Here is a 22,997-nt window from a genome sequence, read left to right on the forward strand (position 1 = left end):
TGTGGTGTTGGTGCCCGCTGCCCAGCATGATTCAGGATCAAGTAAAGGAGCGGAAAATCACTTGGCTTAGATTGTGCTGCGGATGTCAAAGATTTGTCCAATGTCGCGAGCGGCAAAACACAAGACAGTGCTATTTGCATAACTAAAACTAGACACTCCACGTGCAAATTGCTTTCATGTTTGTTGAAGTTTTTCTCAATTTCTATTGGCTAATAATTTGACTCATAAAGCTAGCGAGTTGTGAAAATCCTGACATCTTCGGAGGGGCTGTATTCAGAAAAAAATTGCGTCCGTGCAGGTTCTCATTCTCACCATTCTCAAAGATCTAAAAAATACATAAAAGGCCGGAATAACAAAAGAAAAAAAGAAAAAAAATGGCGGGCACTGTTATTGTTACGAGAGAAAACGAAGACAAAATATATAACAAGTATTATTTAACAATTAGACCTGTAGCCCGCAAGGGCTACGTGTCAATAGCCCATGAGGCGAAGCCGAATGGGCTATTGACCCGTGGCCATTGAGGGCGAAGGGTATAATTGTTTTAGTATCACCCCCAACTGGTCGGACAGAAATGGCAATAATAAAGTTAGCAAATACAAGTTGAAGAAGTATTTATTTGAGAATAGAACGAAAGAAAGCGTCACGCTCGATTGCGCCAATTTCGCTACTCGAGGACTATTACTAATAGTCCTCTAGTAGCGTAGCCAATTAAAATGCAGGATTTGCATTAGTCCACGAGTTGGGTGATACTAAAATATAAATAGGACCCTGCACGCCCTCTGATTGGTCGAAACACAGAAAAAGCGTGCTGTATTGTTTTTCGCCACATTACCTCTATATCATAGAGCAAATTAAGAAGCCCAAGCCGTGTATTACACTGTGATAAAACACTCCGGGCATTTGAGAACACTCGAGAGAGCGAAAAAGTATCTGTGCTTTTTAGCAGGAAAATTCCATCCCACGTTGCTGTGAAGTTGACTGCGAGGTTCTAGGCACTAAATTTCTGTCATTCGTCACTTCATCCCCTCCCATTTGCCACTATTCGCTATTCGCCACTCTGATTCTTGTCCCCATTTCCCTTTTCGCTTCTCTTACCGCCGGGGCCTTGGCAAGAGAATCGAAGGGCTCTGGAGACATAGGATTTTCGGAATTATTCGAATTTTTTGATTGGCTGTTTGAAAACGAAGAAATCTTGAACTAAAGTCGAAATGTTCCCGTGGACTGCTGGCGCAAAAGTATAAAACAGCTTTTACCAGCCGTGTTTAAAAATGGAGGACATGGAGGATTTGGGAGAAAATTCTCCCAAAAATGGTGTTTACTCCGGTTCAATTCTTGTCGCTGTTACAACAAAACGGTTTTGTTAGAAACCCCGGTTGATATTTTTGGCGAGAAAAGCAGCAAAGTGCCGGACAATTTAAAAGTGCTTGAGTTTTTAACTGGGTAAGAAATTACGTTTGGCGATGGTTTACCAATGAAACTGTGTGAACCATGCTACAGAAAGGTAAAGAATATTATAGAATTCCGTTCTTTGTCGCTGGCTTCATTTTCTTCGCAGAAATTGTCGATCGGAGGGTGTCGTGTGAAAAGAGTCCGAGACTCTCAACAGGTTGGAGAATCACCTTCTACGAGTTAGGAGGCGAAAAAGCTCACTGGCCCTCATGCGCGATTTTTTTCTGGGTTGGTTTGTTGAGCCATGTTTTTACGCTGTCCAGCACAGGTAACTCAGCAAAGTTGTACAGGTGAGGCATTACCTTCAGTGGGTTCATTGCAAATCTTAGTACCGCTGGATCATGTTACGTCTGTGCCAGCTGATGGGAAGATTTTTTTAGAAAAACCAAGTTTTACCTCCGTTTGCTTACATTTCTGATAGCTATAGAGGCGAAGACCATTTTTACTCAGCTGGCTTCCGCGGTTACTGAAAAAACCGACACTCTGAGATGGCGGGATGAGAGCCCGAGGGTCTCTTACGAGAAAAGTAATTTGGCAATCAGCATCTGAAGACTTGCACGCTTGTGCAGATAAAATACGAATGGATGGTGGTTAAAGATATCTCCAGTTATCATAGAGCCAGATCTACCGTGAGCTATGATCAAAATGTTTCTTCTACGTTGCTTTGAACTGAAGTTCGCAGTTGGAAATCTCTCCGCCTTTGAGACTCTACACTTTCCTGGCCATGGTCCATTCGTTGGAGATATTGGCTAAAATTCTCTTGGTGTTCTGTGTTCATGCGTACAAAGAGAAATGTAGTGGGAGTAGTCACAATAATAAGAATTCGTAATAAGGTCCTTCGCCGCCTGCTTGGGCACAGCGCCATCATGTAGATTAAAAGGGGAACACCAGCAGACTAGCAAATTAATGCAGAAAGTACTATCCTATTGTTTAACACCGTAAAGAGAAACTCGGTTCTGCTATGGATACGGCAACGTAGTCCGGTTACGTTGACAAGAGTCTCAAATTAACTATCAAATTTACATGATTTTTTTAATTTTCCAAATTCATTCAGAGGTACTCCTCAGCGGCCTCAAACAAACTTTCAAGGTTACAGTGAATCACATCTCGAAGAGCCAAGAGCAATTTCCACGACATTTTTCAATCCAGATCCAGCCCACAGTACCAACCGAGACCCAATATGGGGAGCAGGGATGGCGCAGTGGTGAGAGCGCTCGCCTCCCACCAATTTGGTCCGGGGTCGATTCCGGCCCGGTGCTATATTGGGTTGATTTTGTTGTTTGTTCTCGCCTTGCTCCGAGATTTTTTCTCCAGGCTCTCCGGTTTTCCTTCCTCCGCAAAAAAACAACACTCCAAATTCCAATTGATCTAAAAGAAGGACCATCCATTGTTAAAGCAAGTTTACTAGCTCAGCAATTTCTTTGTGGACCAACAACAGGGAGCGAAAGCGGTTCACTAGAAGATTGTACGCCAATCGATTCCTGGCGATTACAAAGGTGCCCACGTATCGCCTTAAAAGTTGAAAACATGAGTGATCCCGACAGCGAATTGCGAAGAACCAAATCTAAGAAGAGAAACGAACACCGCTGGTAAATCGAACCCGATTAGTAATTGACATGGGAACGTTTACAAACAATTACAGAAAACTAAAGCAAATCAAAAAAAAGAAAAAACCCGCGGCGATTCTGATCCAGCGCCGCCCTCGGATACACGGAAACGGAAAATGAGCGAAATGATTCAGAGGATAGTGAAGACAGGATCGTCCTCTGTCTGATGCTTGTACTGGATTTCTACCCTCTCCTTGGTTAAAACGCTGACGTACTGAATGCCAAATCAGTGGCTCTCATGGAACTTGTTTAAGTCAACTGGGTTGTCGATTTCCTTAACGCGAGTCTTGTTGGGAAGTTGACCAAACTTTTCCCACATGGAGTTTAGCATCGTCGTGGCCAAGGCGCGGAGACCAGGGTTCTTCTGAATCTAGGTAGGCGGGTCGAAGCAAATTCCCTCTCGGGCTTCCGTTATACTGTGAACGGTTACCACGAACTCACCAACGCCGTGTATGATCGAGTTCCAAGGCTGCTTCTGGCAAGGTTGCGCTAAGTGCTATCGTAATGATCACCACCGTCGTCTGGAAGACCGTACAGTGGAGGAGGTCTACCAAGGTAGCGTGGAAAAACTGCCGTTCCTGAGAAATAAGGGCTAAAACGTACTGGTCATCTGGAAATGCGAGTGGGCGCAGCTGAAAAAGGGGCGAAAGGACGTGGCTCTGGACCCACGAGACGCTTTCTGTGGTGGTCGCACAAACGCTGTCAAATTGTACAATTGTGACGACGTAGAAAACGGAGAAGAACTGAGATACTACGATTTCACGTCGTTGCATCCTTGGGTCAGCAAGAATGGTCAGTATCCGTTTGGACATCCCGAGATTTCCTCTCAGCGAGGTCACACCGACATCGACGAGTACTCTGGGTTGATCAAATGCACAGTGCTACTACCGGAAAAACTCTACCACCCCTTCTTACCACTCCGTCAGCATGGCAAACTGACTTTTCCACTCTGTGCCACTTGTGTCGAGGAGGAGATCACAGAAACCATGCTAGATCCAGATGGATCCATGGAACTTCCAGAAACATCCGACGGTCCCTTCCGAGATTGCGTCAAGGCATGGTTGAAAATCAAGGAAGAGGCCAGCGGCCGGCCTCTTAGTTGCTGATGATGAATCGAGACGTCAAAAACACCTTCGCGATTATGAAGCCCGAGGAAGGATTTGCTTGGACCCGGCTACCAAGATTATTAGTCTGAACCCTGAACCCTGATCTCCGTGCCTTGGCCAAGATGATGCTAAACGCTATTTGGGAAAAGTTTGGTCAGCGTTCCAACGTGACTCGCGTTAAGGAATTCGACAACCCTATCGACTTTAACAAGTTCTACGAGAGCGACCGAATTGACATTCGGTACTTCAGCGTTTTAACCAAGAATAGGGTAGGAATCCAGTACAAGCATCAGAGAGAGGACGATCCTGTCTAGCCTAATTTAACATCTTCGTCACTTGTTTCACCACTTGTTGGGTCCGTCTCCGCCTGTACGAGACTCTCGATCTCCTGCAAGAGCGCATAGTCTAGTTTGATACGGACAGCGTCGTTTTCATCCATTGCCTTGAGCTGCCAGATCCTCTCTTAAGCGACTATCTGGGGGATTTCAAGGATGAATTGTGAAGCGGCTATTACATCGTCGCATTCTCGTCCGGAGGTCTGACGAATTACGTGTAAGTAACCAAAAACGGTAAAGAGGTGTGCAAAGTCGGTGGCATCTCATTAAACAGCGGAGGGGTGTGGCTACTCAACTACCAAGTGCTACTCCAAAATGTTTTCGACGACATTCAAGAACCGTTGCAGACTTGGAGTCGTAAAACCGATGTCAAGAAAACCTTTCACATCGTCAGGGACGCCAAACGCTATGCTCTCGAGACAAGACCACAGACTAAAATATGCCAAATGGTCTTCAATAAACGTATGGTGGACCCCGAGACCTGCAAGACCTACCCGTACGAGTACTTTCGTTGCACGCCCGATGACAGAGACATGGCAAAACTGTTACTTGATTTGCAACTACTTTTTGGAGACGTAGGGTGCTGGTCACCGGGACTGCAACAAACGTCCCGTCATGTACATCTAGGAAAAACGCTTTAAATTTTACCTTGTTGTTTAAAAAAGATCTTTCTTGTGTGACTTATTGCGTGACGCTTCTGGCGTGTCAACCCTGCAGTCTCATGACAACCACCATCGCCCGTCCATCAATCATCACGTGACGTGACGACGTCATCGTTTATTCTGATTAGGTCTCAACATCAGATCGAGGTTTTCCTACCTAAAGAGGCCAATAAGACTACTGAAAAATACGATGAGCAGCACACCTATAAGTCACATGGCAGCTCAGCTAAACAATTTGTCATACTGTAAATTCTCTAATTGCTCCTGGGACAAAGCAAGCGCTCCGATAACCCTTGCACTCAGAGGACAGGAAACTGTTAAGTGTCATAGAGCAGAACAACGCAATCCTAGTCGTGTTGAGTACAAAGCTAAACAAACGAGAAACACCAGTCGGCAGTGGCCGTCCTGAATTATTCTTTCAGTGGAAATACAGGAAACGTGGGTGGAATGACAAATGATATGCAACGATTACATGATATAATAGAGAAAATAAGCTGTAATTTAGCGGTCAGAATACAGAACCTAGCCTCAATGAGACCACGAGATAACTACAAAGCTAATGCATAGCCGCGTTTTCAGAGGCCAACAATAGGGACCCACCAAAGCTCTTGAAGAAAACTCGTCGTGTGAAGAACAGTGTTGCCAACACTGACTAACGCAAGCCTGTGCAGTCGACGTCTAGATCACCGAAGAAAGAAAGTTAATCCTTATTCTTAAGGTGTTTTCTCAAGTTGTTTTTAGATCACTTACGGCTTCAGCAATCCCAGAAGATTCAAGAAGTTACCAGGCACTGGATTGACTTTTGCAGAGTTTATTTATTATTTTACCTACTTTTGTAAAGTGTATGCCAACCACCTGGCCAATGTCTATACAGCTTTCACTTTCTATTCACCTTTCTTTCAAATAGCCCTTAACTTCGGTTACATATGTTATTATTTTAACTTAATGGGTACATAGCATTTTGCTTAATTCTGGGTTTGTAACAGTAAGTTGTTAACTTTTAATGTATGTAGTTAAACCTACTGATTGTAACTATTCTTTTTGGCCTGACGCACTTGACGCATGAAAAAGTGCATCAACTATCTATCGATCCACTGTTCGGCGCCAATCAGTTTATAAACCATTTCTTTGCTTCGTACTCTTCACTGAACAGCGGAATACTGATGTTAGCCATTAAATCGTATGACCGGTCGACTAGAGTATACCCCATCATCTGCATCACCTGTTCACAGTAATGCTCAATGATGTCAATAACACACGGATCCACCTTCCACCGCCAGCGATTAACAGCCACTGAAGCGTCATCCACTGTGAAAAACGCTGCATGACCCTCTATCTTCATCTTCTCTCGGGTCTGCTCCGGGTGCGTTGATTTGTTGAGCCATGTTTTCACGCTGTCCAGCACAGGTAACCCAGCAAAGTTGTACAGGCGAGACAGCACCTTCAGTGGGTTCATTGCGAAATCTTCGTACCGCTGTATCATGATACGTCTGCGCCAGCTGATGGGAAGGTTCTTTACAAAAACCAAGTTTTCCTCCGTTTGCTTACATTTCTGATAGCTATAGAGGCGAAGACCATTTTTACTCAGCTGGCTTCCGCGGTTACTGAAGAAACCGACACTCTGAGATGACGGGATGACAGCCCGAGGGTCTCTTACGAGGAATATAATTTGGCAATCAACATCCGAAGACTTGCACGCTTCCAAAATATTCTTAATATTGTTTCCTGCGATGCGACTCATGAGAATTTTTGCCACGGTGACAGGGTACTTGTCCCTGCAGGTGCTTTCGAGAGATTCGCTCGTCATCGGAGGACAAAGTTTTGGATCCCATTTGGGATCGTTCATTTCGTATGGACACAAAGGCGGCGAACCAATAGCGTGGCTTGCCCGAGGATGGCTCGGGTCTCGATAGAATTGATCAAAGTCTTCAAGAACCGGCTTACTAAACTTACAACGCAGCACGTTTAATAAGATGTCTGCCATGAGGCTTCCATAATGTGCGTTGCTGGTGCCAAGTTTTTTAAAAATTCTCTCCACGGTTTGTAACGGCTCGTGCAGGTAGAATACAGATGGATGGTGGTTAAATATATCTCCAGTTATCGTAGAGCCAGATCTACCATGAGCAATTACCAAAATGTTTCTTCTACGCTGCTTTGAGTTGAATTTTTCCGTTTGGAAATCTCTCCGCCCTTGGCTGAAATCTACTCTTTCCTGGCCACGGTCTATTTGTTGGGGATATTGATAGCTAAAATTCTCGCGGTGTTTTGCGTCTTCTGCGTTCATATATGTAAGGCAGGCAAAGAAAAATGCAGCGGGAATAAGCACAATAAGAATTCGTAATAAAGTCTTTCGTCGCCTGTTTGAGCACAGCGCCATCTTATAGGTGGAAAGACGAACTCAAACGAAATTCGGAACTAGCCACGAAATGTAGAACTTGAAGTATTATCAGCCTATTGTTTAACATTGTAAACGGAAACGCGGTTTTGCTATGATACATCACGTAACGCAATTATGTGGACAAATGATAAAAAATACTTGTCAAAGAGAAAGTAAATATCGTAGACAAAATGTTCATGTAAATGTAGGGAGAGTTAATGGAGATCTTGGACTTTTCAGGAAAGGTCAAAGCTTCTTTTGGTCCTTCATTTCCTTTGTAAGGCTAACGCTGTGCGACCAAATACCTGGGATTTTTTCTAGTTCTTTATTTACCTTTAAGCAAGAGATTATCAAGGTAAACTTACCTTGATAATCTTACCTTTAAGTTAGTTGTCTAACTTTCACAACTCTAATATCAGCGTGGCCTGGAGCAAGACTTGGATTGGCACACTAAACTCCCAATAGCTAGTTAGTATTCTTTTATTGTTCGTAAATGACTTTTCGGTGATCGATTATCTGATGCATTTGTACCCTTGAGCGGAAGTACTACCTTGGTCTAAAAAAACCTTTGGGGGAGACTTGCTCAACGAGCAACTTAGTGTCGGTATTCAGCCAACAACAAAGTTTAACTAGTAAAGCAACTTAAGGGGCGTAATGTGCATTTTCCATGGAATACGCATAGTTGAGAAAGTTGAGCGAGAGCCAAAGGCACGAGCTGGTAACAGGGTCTTGAGGCATACACCTCGAGCTTCCCGCAAGAATGGTCAGTATCCGTTTGGACATCCCGAGATTTCCTCTCAGCGAGGTCACACCGACATCGACGAGTACTCTGGGTTGATCAAATGCACAGTGCTACTACCGGAAAAACTCTACCACCCCTTCTTACCACTCCGTCAGCATGGCAAACTGACTTTTCCACTCTGTGCCACTTGTGTCGAGGAGGAGATCACAGAAACCATGCTAGATCCAGATGGATCCATGGAACTTCCAGAAACATCCGACGGTCCCTTCCGAGATTGCGTCAAGGCATGGTTGAAAATCAAGGAAGAGGCCAGCGGCCGGCCTCTTAGTTGCTGATGATGAATCGAGACGTCAAAAACACCTTCGCGATTATGAAGCCCGAGGAAGGATTTGCTTGGACCCGGCTACCAAGATTATTAGTCTGAACCCTGAACCCTGATCTCCGTGCCTTGGCCAAGATGATGCTAAACGCTATTTGGGAAAAGTTTGGTCAGCGTTCCAACGTGACTCGCGTTAAGGAATTCGACAACCCTATCGACTTTAACAAGTTCTACGAGAGCGACCGAATTGACATTCGGTACTTCAGCGTTTTAACCAAGAATAGGGTAGGAATCCAGTACAAGCATCAGAGAGAGGACGATCCTGTCTAGCCTAATTTAACATCTTCGTCACTTGTTTCACCACTTGTTGGGTCCGTCTCCGCCTGTACGAGACTCTCGATCTCCTGCAAGAGCGCATAGTCTAGTTTGATACGGACAGCGTCGTTTTCATCCATTGCCTTGAGCTGCCAGATCCTCTCTTAAGCGACTATCTGGGGGATTTCAAGGATGAATTGTGAAGCGGCTATTACATCGTCGCATTCTCGTCCGGAGGTCTGACGAATTACGTGTAAGTAACCAAAAACGGTAAAGAGGTGTGCAAAGTCGGTGGCATCTCATTAAACAGCGGAGGGGTGTGGCTACTCAACTACCAAGTGCTACTCCAAAATGTTTTCGACGACATTCAAGAACCGTTGCAGACTTGGAGTCGTAAAACCGATGTCAAGAAAACCTTTCACATCGTCAGGGACGCCAAACGCTATGCTCTCGAGACAAGACCACAGACTAAAATATGCCAAATGGTCTTCAATAAACGTATGGTGGACCCCGAGACCTGCAAGACCTACCCGTACGAGTACTTTCGTTGCACGCCCGATGACAGAGACATGGCAAAACTGTTACTTGATTTGCAACTACTTTTTGGAGACGTAGGGTGCTGGTCACCGGGACTGCAACAAACGTCCCGTCATGTACATCTAGGAAAAACGCTTTAAATTTTACCTTGTTGTTTAAAAAAGATCTTTCTTGTGTGACTTATTGCGTGACGCTTCTGGCGTGTCAACCCTGCAGTCTCATGACAACCACCATCGCCCGTCCATCAATCATCACGTGACGTGACGACGTCATCGTTTATTCTGATTAGGTCTCAACATCAGATCGAGGTTTTCCTACCTAAAGAGGCCAATAAGACTACTGAAAAATACGATGAGCAGCACACCTATAAGTCACATGGCAGCTCAGCTAAACAATTTGTCATACTGTAAATTCTCTAATTGCTCCTGGGACAAAGCAAGCGCTCCGATAACCCTTGCACTCAGAGGACAGGAAACTGTTAAGTGTCATAGAGCAGAACAACGCAATCCTAGTCGTGTTGAGTACAAAGCTAAACAAACGAGAAACACCAGTCGGCAGTGGCCGTCCTGAATTATTCTTTCAGTGGAAATACAGGAAACGTGGGTGGAATGACAAATGATATGCAACGATTACATGATATAATAGAGAAAATAAGCTGTAATTTAGCGGTCAGAATACAGAACCTAGCCTCAATGAGACCACGAGATAACTACAAAGCTAATGCATAGCCGCGTTTTCAGAGGCCAACAATAGGGACCCACCAAAGCTCTTGAAGAAAACTCGTCGTGTGAAGAACAGTGTTGCCAACACTGACTAACGCAAGCCTGTGCAGTCGACGTCTAGATCACCGAAGAAAGAAAGTTAATCCTTATTCTTAAGGTGTTTTCTCAAGTTGTTTTTAGATCACTTACGGCTTCAGCAATCCCAGAAGATTCAAGAAGTTACCAGGCACTGGATTGACTTTTGCAGAGTTTATTTATTATTTTACCTACTTTTGTAAAGTGTATGCCAACCACCTGGCCAATGTCTATACAGCTTTCACTTTCTATTCACCTTTCTTTCAAATAGCCCTTAACTTCGGTTACATATGTTATTATTTTAACTTAATGGGTACATAGCATTTTGCTTAATTCTGGGTTTGTAACAGTAAGTTGTTAACTTTTAATGTATGTAGTTAAACCTACTGATTGTAACTATTCTTTTTGGCCTGACGCACTTGACGCATGAAAAAGTGCATCAACTATCTATCGATCCACTGTTCGGCGCCAATCAGTTTATAAACCATTTCTTTGCTTCGTACTCTTCACTGAACAGCGGAATACTGATGTTAGCCATTAAATCGTATGACCGGTCGACTAGAGTATACCCCATCATCTGCATCACCTGTTCACAGTAATGCTCAATGATGTCAATAACACACGGATCCACCTTCCACCGCCAGCGATTAACAGCCACTGAAGCGTCATCCACTGTGAAAAACGCTGCATGACCCTCTATCTTCATCTTCTCTCGGGTCTGCTCCGGGTGCGTTGATTTGTTGAGCCATGTTTTCACGCTGTCCAGCACAGGTAACCCAGCAAAGTTGTACAGGCGAGACAGCACCTTCAGTGGGTTCATTGCGAAATCTTCGTACCGCTGTATCATGATACGTCTGCGCCAGCTGATGGGAAGGTTCTTTACAAAAACCAAGTTTTCCTCCGTTTGCTTACATTTCTGATAGCTATAGAGGCGAAGACCATTTTTACTCAGCTGGCTTCCGCGGTTACTGAAGAAACCGACACTCTGAGATGACGGGATGACAGCCCGAGGGTCTCTTACGAGGAATATAATTTGGCAATCAACATCCGAAGACTTGCACGCTTCCAAAATATTCTTAATATTGTTTCCTGCGATGCGACTCATGAGAATTTTTGCCACGGTGACAGGGTACTTGTCCCTGCAGGTGCTTTCGAGAGATTCGCTCGTCATCGGAGGACAAAGTTTTGGATCCCATTTGGGATCGTTCATTTCGTATGGACACAAAGGCGGCGAACCAATAGCGTGGCTTGCCCGAGGATGGCTCGGGTCTCGATAGAATTGATCAAAGTCTTCAAGAACCGGCTTACTAAACTTACAACGCAGCACGTTTAATAAGATGTCTGCCATGAGGCTTCCATAATGTGCGTTGCTGGTGCCAAGTTTTTTAAAAATTCTCTCCACGGTTTGTAACGGCTCGTGCAGGTAGAATACAGATGGATGGTGGTTAAATATATCTCCAGTTATCGTAGAGCCAGATCTACCATGAGCAATTACCAAAATGTTTCTTCTACGCTGCTTTGAGTTGAATTTTTCCGTTTGGAAATCTCTCCGCCCTTGGCTGAAATCTACTCTTTCCTGGCCACGGTCTATTTGTTGGGGATATTGATAGCTAAAATTCTCGCGGTGTTTTGCGTCTTCTGCGTTCATATATGTAAGGCAGGCAAAGAAAAATGCAGCGGGAATAAGCACAATAAGAATTCGTAATAAAGTCTTTCGTCGCCTGTTTGAGCACAGCGCCATCTTATAGGTGGAAAGACGAACTCAAACGAAATTCGGAACTAGCCACGAAATGTAGAACTTGAAGTATTATCAGCCTATTGTTTAACATTGTAAACGGAAACGCGGTTTTGCTATGATACATCACGTAACGCAATTATGTGGACAAATGATAAAAAATACTTGTCAAAGAGAAAGTAAATATCGTAGACAAAATGTTCATGTAAATGTAGGGAGAGTTAATGGAGATCTTGGACTTTTCAGGAAAGGTCAAAGCTTCTTTTGGTCCTTCATTTCCTTTGTAAGGCTAACGCTGTGCGACCAAATACCTGGGATTTTTTCTAGTTCTTTATTTACCTTTAAGCAAGAGATTATCAAGGTAAACTTACCTTGATAATCTTACCTTTAAGTTAGTTGTCTAACTTTCACAACTCTAATATCAGCGTGGCCTGGAGCAAGACTTGGATTGGCACACTAAACTCCCAATAGCTAGTTAGTATTCTTTTATTGTTCGTAAATGACTTTTCGGTGATCGATTATCTGATGCATTTGTACCCTTGAGCGGAAGTACTACCTTGGTCTAAAAAAACCTTTGGGGGAGACTTGCTCAACGAGCAACTTAGTGTCGGTATTCAGCCAACAACAAAGTTTAACTAGTAAAGCAACTTAAGGGGCGTAATGTGCATTTTCCATGGAATACGCATAGTTGAGAAAGTTGAGCGAGAGCCAAAGGCACGAGCTGGTAACAGGGTCTTGAGGCATACACCTCGAGCTTCCCGCAAGAATGGTCAGTATCCGTTTGGACATCCCGAGATTTCCTCTCAGCGAGGTCACACCGACATCGACGAGTACTCTGGGTTGATCAAATGCACAGTGCTACTACCGGAAAAACTCTACCACCCCTTCTTACCACTCCGTCAGCATGGCAAACTGACTTTTCCACTCTGTGCCACTTGTGTCGAGGAGGAGATCACAGAAACCATGCTAGATCCAGATGGATCCATGGAACTTCCAGAAACATCCGACGGTCCCTTCCGAGATTGCGTCAAGGCATGGTTGAAAATCAAGGAAGAGGCCAGCGGCCGGCCTCTTAGTTGCTGATGATGAATCGAGACGTCAAAAACACCTTCGCGATTATGAAGCCCGAGGAAGGATTTGCTTGGACCCGGCTACCAAGATTATTAGTCTGAACCCTGAACCCTGATCTCCGTGCCTTGGCCAAGATGATGCTAAACGCTATTTGGGAAAAGTTTGGTCAGCGTTCCAACGTGACTCGCGTTAAGGAATTCGACAACCCTATCGACTTTAACAAGTTCTACGAGAGCGACCGAATTGACATTCGGTACTTCAGCGTTTTAACCAAGAATAGGGTAGGAATCCAGTACAAGCATCAGAGAGAGGACGATCCTGTCTAGCCTAATTTAACATCTTCGTCACTTGTTTCACCACTTGTTGGGTCCGTCTCCGCCTGTACGAGACTCTCGATCTCCTGCAAGAGCGCATAGTCTAGTTTGATACGGACAGCGTCGTTTTCATCCATTGCCTTGAGCTGCCAGATCCTCTCTTAAGCGACTATCTGGGGGATTTCAAGGATGAATTGTGAAGCGGCTATTACATCGTCGCATTCTCGTCCGGAGGTCTGACGAATTACGTGTAAGTAACCAAAAACGGTAAAGAGGTGTGCAAAGTCGGTGGCATCTCATTAAACAGCGGAGGGGTGTGGCTACTCAACTACCAAGTGCTACTCCAAAATGTTTTCGACGACATTCAAGAACCGTTGCAGACTTGGAGTCGTAAAACCGATGTCAAGAAAACCTTTCACATCGTCAGGGACGCCAAACGCTATGCTCTCGAGACAAGACCACAGACTAAAATATGCCAAATGGTCTTCAATAAACGTATGGTGGACCCCGAGACCTGCAAGACCTACCCGTACGAGTACTTTCGTTGCACGCCCGATGACAGAGACATGGCAAAACTGTTACTTGATTTGCAACTACTTTTTGGAGACGTAGGGTGCTGGTCACCGGGACTGCAACAAACGTCCCGTCATGTACATCTAGGAAAAACGCTTTAAATTTTACCTTGTTGTTTAAAAAAGATCTTTCTTGTGTGACTTATTGCGTGACGCTTCTGGCGTGTCAACCCTGCAGTCTCATGACAACCACCATCGCCCGTCCATCAATCATCACGTGACGTGACGACGTCATCGTTTATTCTGATTAGGTCTCAACATCAGATCGAGGTTTTCCTACCTAAAGAGGCCAATAAGACTACTGAAAAATACGATGAGCAGCACACCTATAAGTCACATGGCAGCTCAGCTAAACAATTTGTCATACTGTAAATTCTCTAATTGCTCCTGGGACAAAGCAAGCGCTCCGATAACCCTTGCACTCAGAGGACAGGAAACTGTTAAGTGTCATAGAGCAGAACAACGCAATCCTAGTCGTGTTGAGTACAAAGCTAAACAAACGAGAAACACCAGTCGGCAGTGGCCGTCCTGAATTATTCTTTCAGTGGAAATACAGGAAACGTGGGTGGAATGACAAATGATATGCAACGATTACATGATATAATAGAGAAAATAAGCTGTAATTTAGCGGTCAGAATACAGAACCTAGCCTCAATGAGACCACGAGATAACTACAAAGCTAATGCATAGCCGCGTTTTCAGAGGCCAACAATAGGGACCCACCAAAGCTCTTGAAGAAAATTCGTCGTGTGAAGAACAGTGTCGCCAACACTGACTAACGCAAGCCTGTGCAGTCGACGTCTAGATCACCGAAGAAAGAAAGTTAATCCTTATTCTTAAGGTGTTTTCTCAAGTTGTTTTTAGATCACTTACGGCTTCAGCAATCCCAGAAGATTCAAGAAGTTACCAGGCACTGGATTGACTTTTGCAGAGTTTATTTATTATTTTACCTACTTTTGTAAAGTGTATGCCAACCACCTGGCCAATGTCTATACAGCTTTCACTTTCTATTCACCTTTCTTTCAAATAGCCCTTAACTTCGGTTACATATGTTATTATTTTAACTTAATGGGTACATAGCATTTTGCTTAATTCTGGGTTTGTAACAGTAAGTTGTTAACTTTTAATGTATGTAGTTAAACCTACTGATTGTAACTATTCTTTTTGGCCTGACGCACTTGACGCATGAAAAAGTGCATCAACTATCTATCGATCCACTGTTCGGCGCCAATCAGTTTATAAACCATTTCTTTGCTTCGTACTCTTCACTGAACAGCGGAATACTGATGTTAGCCATTAAATCGTATGACCGGCCGACTAGAGTATACCCCATCATCTGCATCACCTGTTCACAGTAATGCTCAATGATGTCAATATCACACGGATCCACCTTCCACCGCCAGCGATTAACAGCCACTGAAGCGTCATCCACTGTGAAAAACGCTGCATGACCCTCTATCTTCATCTTCTCTCGGGTCTGCTCCGGGTGCGTTGATTTGTTGAGCCATGTTTTCACGCTGTCCAGCACAGGTAACCCGGCAAAGTTGTACAGGCGAGACAGCACCTTCAGTGGGTTCATTGCAAAACCTTCGTACCGCTGTATCATGATACGTCTGCGCCAGCTGATGGGAAGGTTCTTTACAAAAACCAAGTTTTCCTCCGTTTGCTTACATTTCTGATAGCTATAGCGGCGAAGACCATTTTTACTCAGCTGGCTTCCGCGGTTACTGAAGAAACCGACACTCTGAGATGACGGGATGACAGCCCGAGGGTCTCTTACGAGGAATATAATTTGGCAATCAACATCCGAAGACTTGCACGCTTCCAAAATATTCTTAATATTGTTTCCTGCGATGCGACTCATGAGAATTTTTGCCACGGTGACAGGGTACTTGTCCCTGCAGATGCTTTCGAGAGATTCGCTCGTCATCGGAGGACAAAGTTTTGGATCCCATTTGGGATCGTTCATTTCATATGGACACAAAGGCGGCGAACCAATAGCGTGGCTTGCCCGAGGATGGCTCGGGTCTCGATAGAATTGATCAAAGTCTTCAAGAACCGGCTTACTAAACTTACAACGCAGCACGTTTAATAAGATGTCTGCCATGAGGCTTCCATAATGTGCGTTGCTGGTGCCAAGTTTTTTAAAAATTCTCTCCACGGTTTGTAACGGCTCGTGCAGGTAGAATACAGATGGATGGTGGTTAAATATATCTCCAGTTATCGTAGAGCCAGATCTACCATGAGCAATTACCAAAATGTTTCTTCTACGCTGCTTTGAGTTGAATTTTTCCGTTTGGAAATCTCTCCGCCCTTGGCTGAAATCTACTCTTTCCTGGCCGCAGTCTATTTGTTGGGGATATTGATAGCTAAAATTCTCGCGGTGTTTTGCGTATATATGTGCAAGCAGAAATGCAGTGGGGATAATGACAATAAGAATTCGTAGTAAAGTCCTTCGCCGCCTGCTTGAGCGCAGTGCCATCTTGTAGGTGGAAAGAGGAACTGAAACGAAATACGGAAATACCCATTGTGGAAAGTATTATCCTATTGTTTAACATTGTAAAGAGAGACTTGATTTTACTATGGGTACAAAGTAACTACGTAGACAAACAATCTCAAATTAATCATTTAAGTTATGAAATAGTCGCAGGATATTGACATGTTTACCTTGTCTTTAACATGGGATCAAACACGTCAAAGGCAAGCTTAAACATGTCCATATCCTGCGACGGGAGGCGTGGTGGCCTCATGGTTAGTGCACTCGTCTCAGGATCAAGCGGTCTGAGTTCAAGTCCTGGGCGGGGACATAGCGTTGTGTTCTTGGGCAAGAAAATTTACTCTCACAGTGCCTCTCTCTACCCAGATGTATAAGTGAGTACCGGTGAACTTAATGCTGGGGGGTAACCCTGCGATGGACTAGCATCCAATCCAGGAGGGAGTAGAAATACTCCTAGTCGCTTCATGCTACAGAAACCGGGATAAGCTCCGGCCTGGTGGGTTACGTGGCCCACATACAGACTTAACCTATATCTTGCGACACGTCTTTAAACTACCTCCAAACCTGCGTTTTCGTTATTTTTCTGTTGTAATGATTAAGAGAGAGCTTGCTCCTTTACCAACGTTAATTTTTTTTGTATAAAAAACGTTTCAACTTGATCGGGAGGTGGTAGGAGAAAAGAGCGAGAAAACGCGGTTGCCAACAGCTACCCGGATTTTTCTGGCCAATCAGAGAAGATGCTGAGGGGAACGCAAACATTTCTCTCCTTCTTAACGTTTATTTTGGTGTTAAATTCAACAGTTCTAACGGTCGTTTGCGTGATTCACGTATTGTCTGTTTGTTGGTAACGTTTCAGGAGGGCTACTACGAATTGACATTAAATCCCTTCTGTCAACGTCAACACTGTTCTAATAAAATTTTGACATAGACGATTTTCGTTATTCGCCGTAGATCGTTTTCACTGCATGTTCTGTATTATTAAAAATTCCCTATGTCAAAATTCAGATTTTTTGTGATAGATCATTCACGTGGTTTCTCAACTATTTGTTTTGCCAAATTTCTTGAAATTCAAACGACTGGATCGTTAGAAATCGGCACGTTTCTGCAAAAGCAATCAGTCTCAATTTTTCGAGCAACTGCGCATGCGCTGCATTTAACTGGGTTTTTTAGGTAACAAAGAAAAAGCTGAGAATTGCTGGGTTCTTTGAATCGTTAGCTTTTCTAACATATCTTTGCAATAAAAGACTAAAGCCATCAATACACTGCGTTCAATAATAGAGAAACAGTTTGCTTTTCTCAACATTTTTCTCAGGTATAGCAAGCAACTAGGCGACCTAAAAGTTTACTTTCCGGCAATTGTTGAATTTGTCAAAGGGAAAGTAATTTTCGCAGACAAACAGTTTATTTAATGGGAATAGGGATAGATGGCAGGTTTGGATTTGAATCCCGCAGAGGGGTTACTGTTCACGACAAGAGAAAACACTTGGGTCCATTTTCCAGCACTTTAAATTACCTTAAAGTTAATTTTATTCCATCTTGCTTTTACACCAGTGTTGCTTGGCGCAAGTGTAAGATTCGCACATTGTACTCTTAACAGCTAATGTATTCTTTTATTGTTGTTAAATAACTCGTAAGTAGACTTGGAAGAAATTGATTACCGCTTGGCTTAGGAAAGGGAGAGGGAGGGAGGGAGAGGAACGAAGACTGGACCCGATAGGGGGGCGGATATAACGCCTGGTACTTTATGTTGCAGACATAAATTGCACTTTGTGTTACTTGACCAAAATTAAGCGAGGTGTGACAAGTAATATTTTAGCCAAATAACCTGTTTTATTTAAAGGTTTAATTCCATCTTCTGCCTCCGAAGAACGGTCTCATTTGTTCAAGCTCAACGTGGGTAGCCTTGGAAACCAGGCGAATAACTTCTGAGTATTTAAGTCTTATTGGTCGTTCTCTGAATCAACGGTGATGAGTAGTAATAGCGGTTTCACGCTCTGGCGCATGTGCAAGTTATATGCATCAAGGAATCGCAGACTTTCATTTGTGGAAGCAGAATGACTGATGCCCAAATTTAACGGGATAGAAGCTCTTGACAGATTAACTGAGAAACTGTCGAATTCAGTCTTCAGCATGCAAATGGCAAAATTTCACCTCTATCGCCGATTTTTCACGACCGACTGTAACATTTCTTAATATAAAATTTCCCTCAAGAGTCATCAGCTGATTTTCGATTTTTTCGTAAACAATATATTTAAACAGTGCATCGTCATAGCCGTGAAACAACCCCTAAGGTAATCAGAGGTGTTGTGAAGGGAATATTTAACACGTGTAACAACAAAGTAGTTAGAACAGGGAGGGTGAGGTTAGGAATCTGGTTTAGCTGTATAAAATTTGAATTTTTTTCAGCTACATGGAAGCAACTGTTTAGTTTAATAGTACAGGTTACTTTGCGTTGCGATTACCACGAGCTTCCAAAAGATGCACCCCCAACTAACCCTCGTTGAAAACTGCTTCCAAATCTCAGGTACACTTTTTCAAATGAAATGTTTTAGTTAAAGCTAAACTTAGGGCTTGCCGACTTGAACGAATAGTCATTAAACCATTGCAACGCCTCGTAGTTGTCTTTTAACAGGCTAACTGTAAGATTGGTTTGAATTTTCCGTGATCCATTCACTGGTTTATACCCCAGTATGCTCATCACGTGCTTGCACTGCTGCTCAATAACAGCGATGGTTCCAGGGTTGACTTTCCAGCGCCATCTTTCAGCTCCCTCCTGGGAATCTTGTCTCCACCGTGCGGCTTTTCGTTCGCTTTCAGTTTCAGGCAAATGGGATGCTAGGTACAGCCAGTTTGACAAACTCTCGTCCATTGGAAGCCCACCAAACTTAAGCAAGCTCGGCAAAGTTTTCAAAGGATTCGCTGCTAAATCTTCGTAACGTAGTAACATAAATTGCGATTTCTCTGGAGATCGCAAGGATCGGATGATTTTCAAATTGGCCTCTGTCAAACCGCAAATACTCTGGCTAAACTGCTCTGTTCCATTCAAAGCGGTTCCATCTTTGTCTCCGTAAAATCCGACAGCTTTTGAAGAAGGGATAATACCTCTCGGATCACGAACTAAGAAAAGGAACTTACAGTCAAATTGATCCGAAGTATCGCAAATAGATAACAACTGCTTTAAATTTTGTTCAGGCATCCTCGATATTAACACTTTAGCAACCGTTATTCTGTACTTGTCCTTACACTTTTCTTCCATCGTTTGCTGATCGAGTGGAGGACAGCTCTCCAAAGTCCATCTTGGATCGGTTGCGTTGTAGCGGCAGAACGGTGGGGAAAGTAACACAAGACTCTTCATTGGGTTGTAGTTTTCTGGGTACTTTTTTCGATAATACGATTGTAAGTCATCCACGTGCGCGGCTGATACAAAATCACATTGAAAAACGCCTTGCATCCATCGAAAGGCCGTTTCTTGGTAATGTTGGTTGAAAGGTGCCTGGGCTCTGACGATTCGTTCTACTGTTTGGTAAGGTTCAAACAGATAAAACACGGATGGGTGATGGTTGAAAATATTACCAAGAAAAGTTGATCCTGACCGTCCATGCGCCACAATAATCAGGTTTAGTCGCTTCTTGTTAGCCCCTCCTGTAGTCAACGGCCGTTCGTTTTCTTCATAAAATTTTGGAGCCTTTACTTTCAGCTTTTCTCTTAACTTGAACGCATCTTGACTCTGTTGGATTATGCTGGGACGCTTATTCATCACAACATTTGAGACGAAAACCCCGATCGACAGAAAAATGGAACTCAACAATATCACACGAAATCCAAGCCAGCACAACCGCTTTCGGCCCAATCGACTCAGTAACAACATGTTTGCTAACAAGGTAAATCCTACAGCTGATGGAAGAACACATGCACCACGAAACCAAAAATTCTCGAGTAATTGTGCTTTTATTCTTTACACCAACTCAGAGAGAAAAAAGAAATCTAATATACCAGATTCTTGATGGGAAGTTACAGAATCCATGCCGACATAATTTTTTTCCTGGTCAAACACTAAATGTACATATAAAAAAATACATATCAATTTAGAGACGAAGAAAAAAAAACAAAGAAAAACCGTCTTGGGAAATCAAATTTTATCGGAAAAGAAGGAAACTAGCGCCTAATGTTTGCAAAAACGTCAAATTATTCTTAGAAATGTGCGAAGCCTTGATATTAAGGTAAATGAGGAATTCTCTTTTAGAACTGAACCACCTTATTGCTTTATTGAAAGCTGTCACTGAAACAATATTAAAATGCTGAAAATGGACCATTATGTTTACCGAGTGTTGTGTAAAAGAATCAATTAATATGGAGAATTAACACTTTGACACAATTCATACAAAGCATTCCTTTGTGATTTCAAGCCAGTAATCAAGACACGTTATTTTGCTCAAATCCCAATTCTAAATTTGGGTCTCCATCTCGAAAACATTTGAGAAGCTCGGAAGTCAGTTAACTCCAAGTGACATTGAAAGAAAAGAAAAAAAGTTTGGAAACATGTTTAGTGTGAGTGATGTCACCCCAAGCGAACAACTGAGTGTTGTTTATCTATGTCGGAAAGTAAACCCTCATTTTGGCTGAAGTCGCCGAATTTTATTTCAGCAAATCATTTGCTGAACTCCCCTTCGGAATCACTCAGCACTACTTACTTATTTTTAATTCGTTACATGTACTTTCCAACACCGAATAGCGCAGCTCTCCTTATACACGACACTCACAATCCACTAATATATGCTTTGACGAACAAAGGGCTGACACTCAAAACAGCCACTTAAATTCGCTATGGTGGTTTGCTAGATCGTGTCATTTCGGAAACGCATGTTGACGATCATTTGTTGGTTGCTAAGATACCTTAAGTGGTATTCTTTACATGCGCAGTATGACCTTCTAGTCGAAGATTTTATGTAAATCTCAAGATAACAGGTTACTGCTACGATAGAAGCTCCAGAAAGCTAATAATGAATCACAAGGAAAAAGGATGGAAAAGCTGGACAAGACTGATACGATTTCAAAGAATAGCTACAGCCGCTCACTTCCGAGGGACTAGATGTAAATCGTTACCAGACTATCAACCCGGCTACATGCGGGTAATAACGGCACTCTGTAAGCTTTGGAAGTACAAAGAACTACAAATAGAGCATTTTATAAAAAAGTTTTAAAAGGAAGAAGTTTCAATTAGTGTGATTTTAACGTGATTGGCTTCTCAGAGGCCTTTATCATCGTTGAGAAATGAATTGCATCCCTGTGTCACATTTTTAATTCATACCTATTACTTACATCATATAAGTTATTTATACTACTTACATGCAATGGGTTTAACAGAAAAGTCTTTACTCATTCAGACCACTGCACAATACGGGCTCAAGACCTGACTGACAATCTAAAACAATTCCGCGATCTCAAAATAGTTGACGTCGTGGTCACACTGTACGTGTTCTAACATATTTATACTTCTTTCCTACTTGCAGCACGTGATCAAGGTGAGGGAACCAATGAAATTGCCGTATTGTCCACAGTAGCTACCAAAACAACCAATAGAACTGCTTCCAAATTTAGCCGAGTTTACAAACTGCGAATGAGACGAGTAGAGATACAGAGACTTAAGGTGTCCTTCGTGGCGTTTAAAACCTTCAGGGCAGCGGCCGTTTGCCAAAATGCAGAATTTTCCTTTGGGCCATTCTGTAGAAACACAATAAAAATGTTAAAAAAGGTCGAGTTTCGACTCCAGAACCCTCCATTTTTTGCCATGCGCGCAAAGTGAAGAGGTTTAACACACAAAGGTAGGCAAATTGACTAGGAGACAAATTGCGTGGACGCGAATCGGGTACATGTTGCAGCGACAGTTTTCCTATAAAATTATGTGTGATATATGCACGTTTTTGCGAAGAAGTTATGTTCCGGGGAAAAAGTTTAGTCCCCACAACATTTTGCATGAAATTTAAATGGTTGGAATCAGTGCAACTTGAAGGAGGAAAAAATTAAAATGACCTCGATTTTCAAGGTCGCAACCTGTGCACTTCTCTTGCAAACTGTCCCCGCTACAACACAATTTTATGCCTCAATCTCGTTCTTGTGCACCAGCTCGCGTACAATCCCTACAACACGCGTCCAATGCGTACATGCGAAGGGGCCTGTCCCCGAAGCACATTCCCAAAATTGTGCTGACTTTAAAGGAACTCAGTCACGGTTTGCGCATATTGAAAAGTTTAGCCTCAATTTTTCAATTTCGTCGTTTGTAATCCGTTTTAATCTTTTCCATCCCTAGCCATCTTTGTTCCTTTATGGTTTATCATTATCTCTTTGGTGTTTTTCTATCTTATTAAACTGTTATTTTCAGGTTTCCTACCATTTAAAGGTAATTTTGTATGTGGTCAAAATAACTCCAAATACCGTGACTGAGCCCCTTTAAGTGACCAAGCTCTGGACCTTGGGTTTATAATTCATTTAAATAGTTTTACCTTCCTTGCTTGACGCACTTTCTGCCGAAACGTAGCTTATAGATGCGTGCAGTAGTTTCACC

General features: G+C 43.1%; 5 protein-coding genes across 5 annotated transcripts in view; all 5 read right to left on the bottom strand.

Annotated features, from left to right (window-relative positions):
• Positions 1–5,954: 5,954 nt before the first annotated feature.
• On the bottom strand, positions 5,955–7,630 carry LOC149096785 (carbohydrate sulfotransferase 4-like). The gene has a single exon (XM_089280550.1). The coding sequence runs from the start codon at positions 7,534–7,536 to the stop codon at positions 6,268–6,270; it is 1,269 nt and encodes a 422-aa protein (XP_089136676.1). The 5' UTR covers positions 7,537–7,630; the 3' UTR covers positions 5,955–6,267.
• Positions 7,631–10,405: 2,775 nt separating this feature from the next.
• On the bottom strand, positions 10,406–12,081 carry LOC149096786 (carbohydrate sulfotransferase 4-like). The gene has a single exon (XM_089280549.1). The coding sequence runs from the start codon at positions 11,985–11,987 to the stop codon at positions 10,719–10,721; it is 1,269 nt and encodes a 422-aa protein (XP_089136675.1). The 5' UTR covers positions 11,988–12,081; the 3' UTR covers positions 10,406–10,718.
• A 2,775-nt stretch (positions 12,082–14,856) lies between these two features.
• LOC110059921 (carbohydrate sulfotransferase 4-like) lies at positions 14,857–16,441 on the bottom strand. Its single transcript, XM_020766635.2, has one exon. It carries the CDS (start codon positions 16,418–16,420, stop codon positions 15,170–15,172), a length of 1,251 nt encoding a protein of 416 aa, XP_020622294.2. The 5' UTR covers positions 16,421–16,441; the 3' UTR covers positions 14,857–15,169.
• A 1,486-nt stretch (positions 16,442–17,927) lies between these two features.
• On the bottom strand, positions 17,928–21,641 carry LOC110059966 (carbohydrate sulfotransferase 1-like). The gene has a single exon (XM_020766685.2). The coding sequence runs from the start codon at positions 20,301–20,303 to the stop codon at positions 18,984–18,986; it is 1,320 nt and encodes a 439-aa protein (XP_020622344.2). The 5' UTR covers positions 20,304–21,641; the 3' UTR covers positions 17,928–18,983.
• Positions 21,642–21,711: 70 nt separating this feature from the next.
• Positions 21,712–22,997, bottom strand: part of LOC110059938 (uncharacterized) — a 3,441-nt gene continuing 2,155 nt past the window's right edge. The window contains exons 3-4 of the mRNA XM_020766652.2: positions 22,936–22,997; positions 21,712–22,156 (exon numbers count right to left, since the gene is read on the bottom strand). The exon at positions 22,936–22,997 is cut by the window's right edge and continues 356 nt beyond it. Coding sequence (XP_020622311.2) covers positions 21,936–22,156; positions 22,936–22,997 — 283 coding nt within the window. The 3' untranslated portion in view covers positions 21,712–21,935. The remainder of the gene's footprint in view (positions 22,157–22,935) is intronic.

Source organism: Orbicella faveolata, unplaced genomic scaffold (genome assembly GCF_042242905.1).
Source record: "Orbicella faveolata isolate gen_17 unplaced genomic scaffold, um_ofav_v1 contig_47, whole genome shotgun sequence".
Lineage (NCBI taxonomy): Eukaryota > Metazoa > Cnidaria > Anthozoa > Scleractinia > Merulinidae > Orbicella > Orbicella faveolata.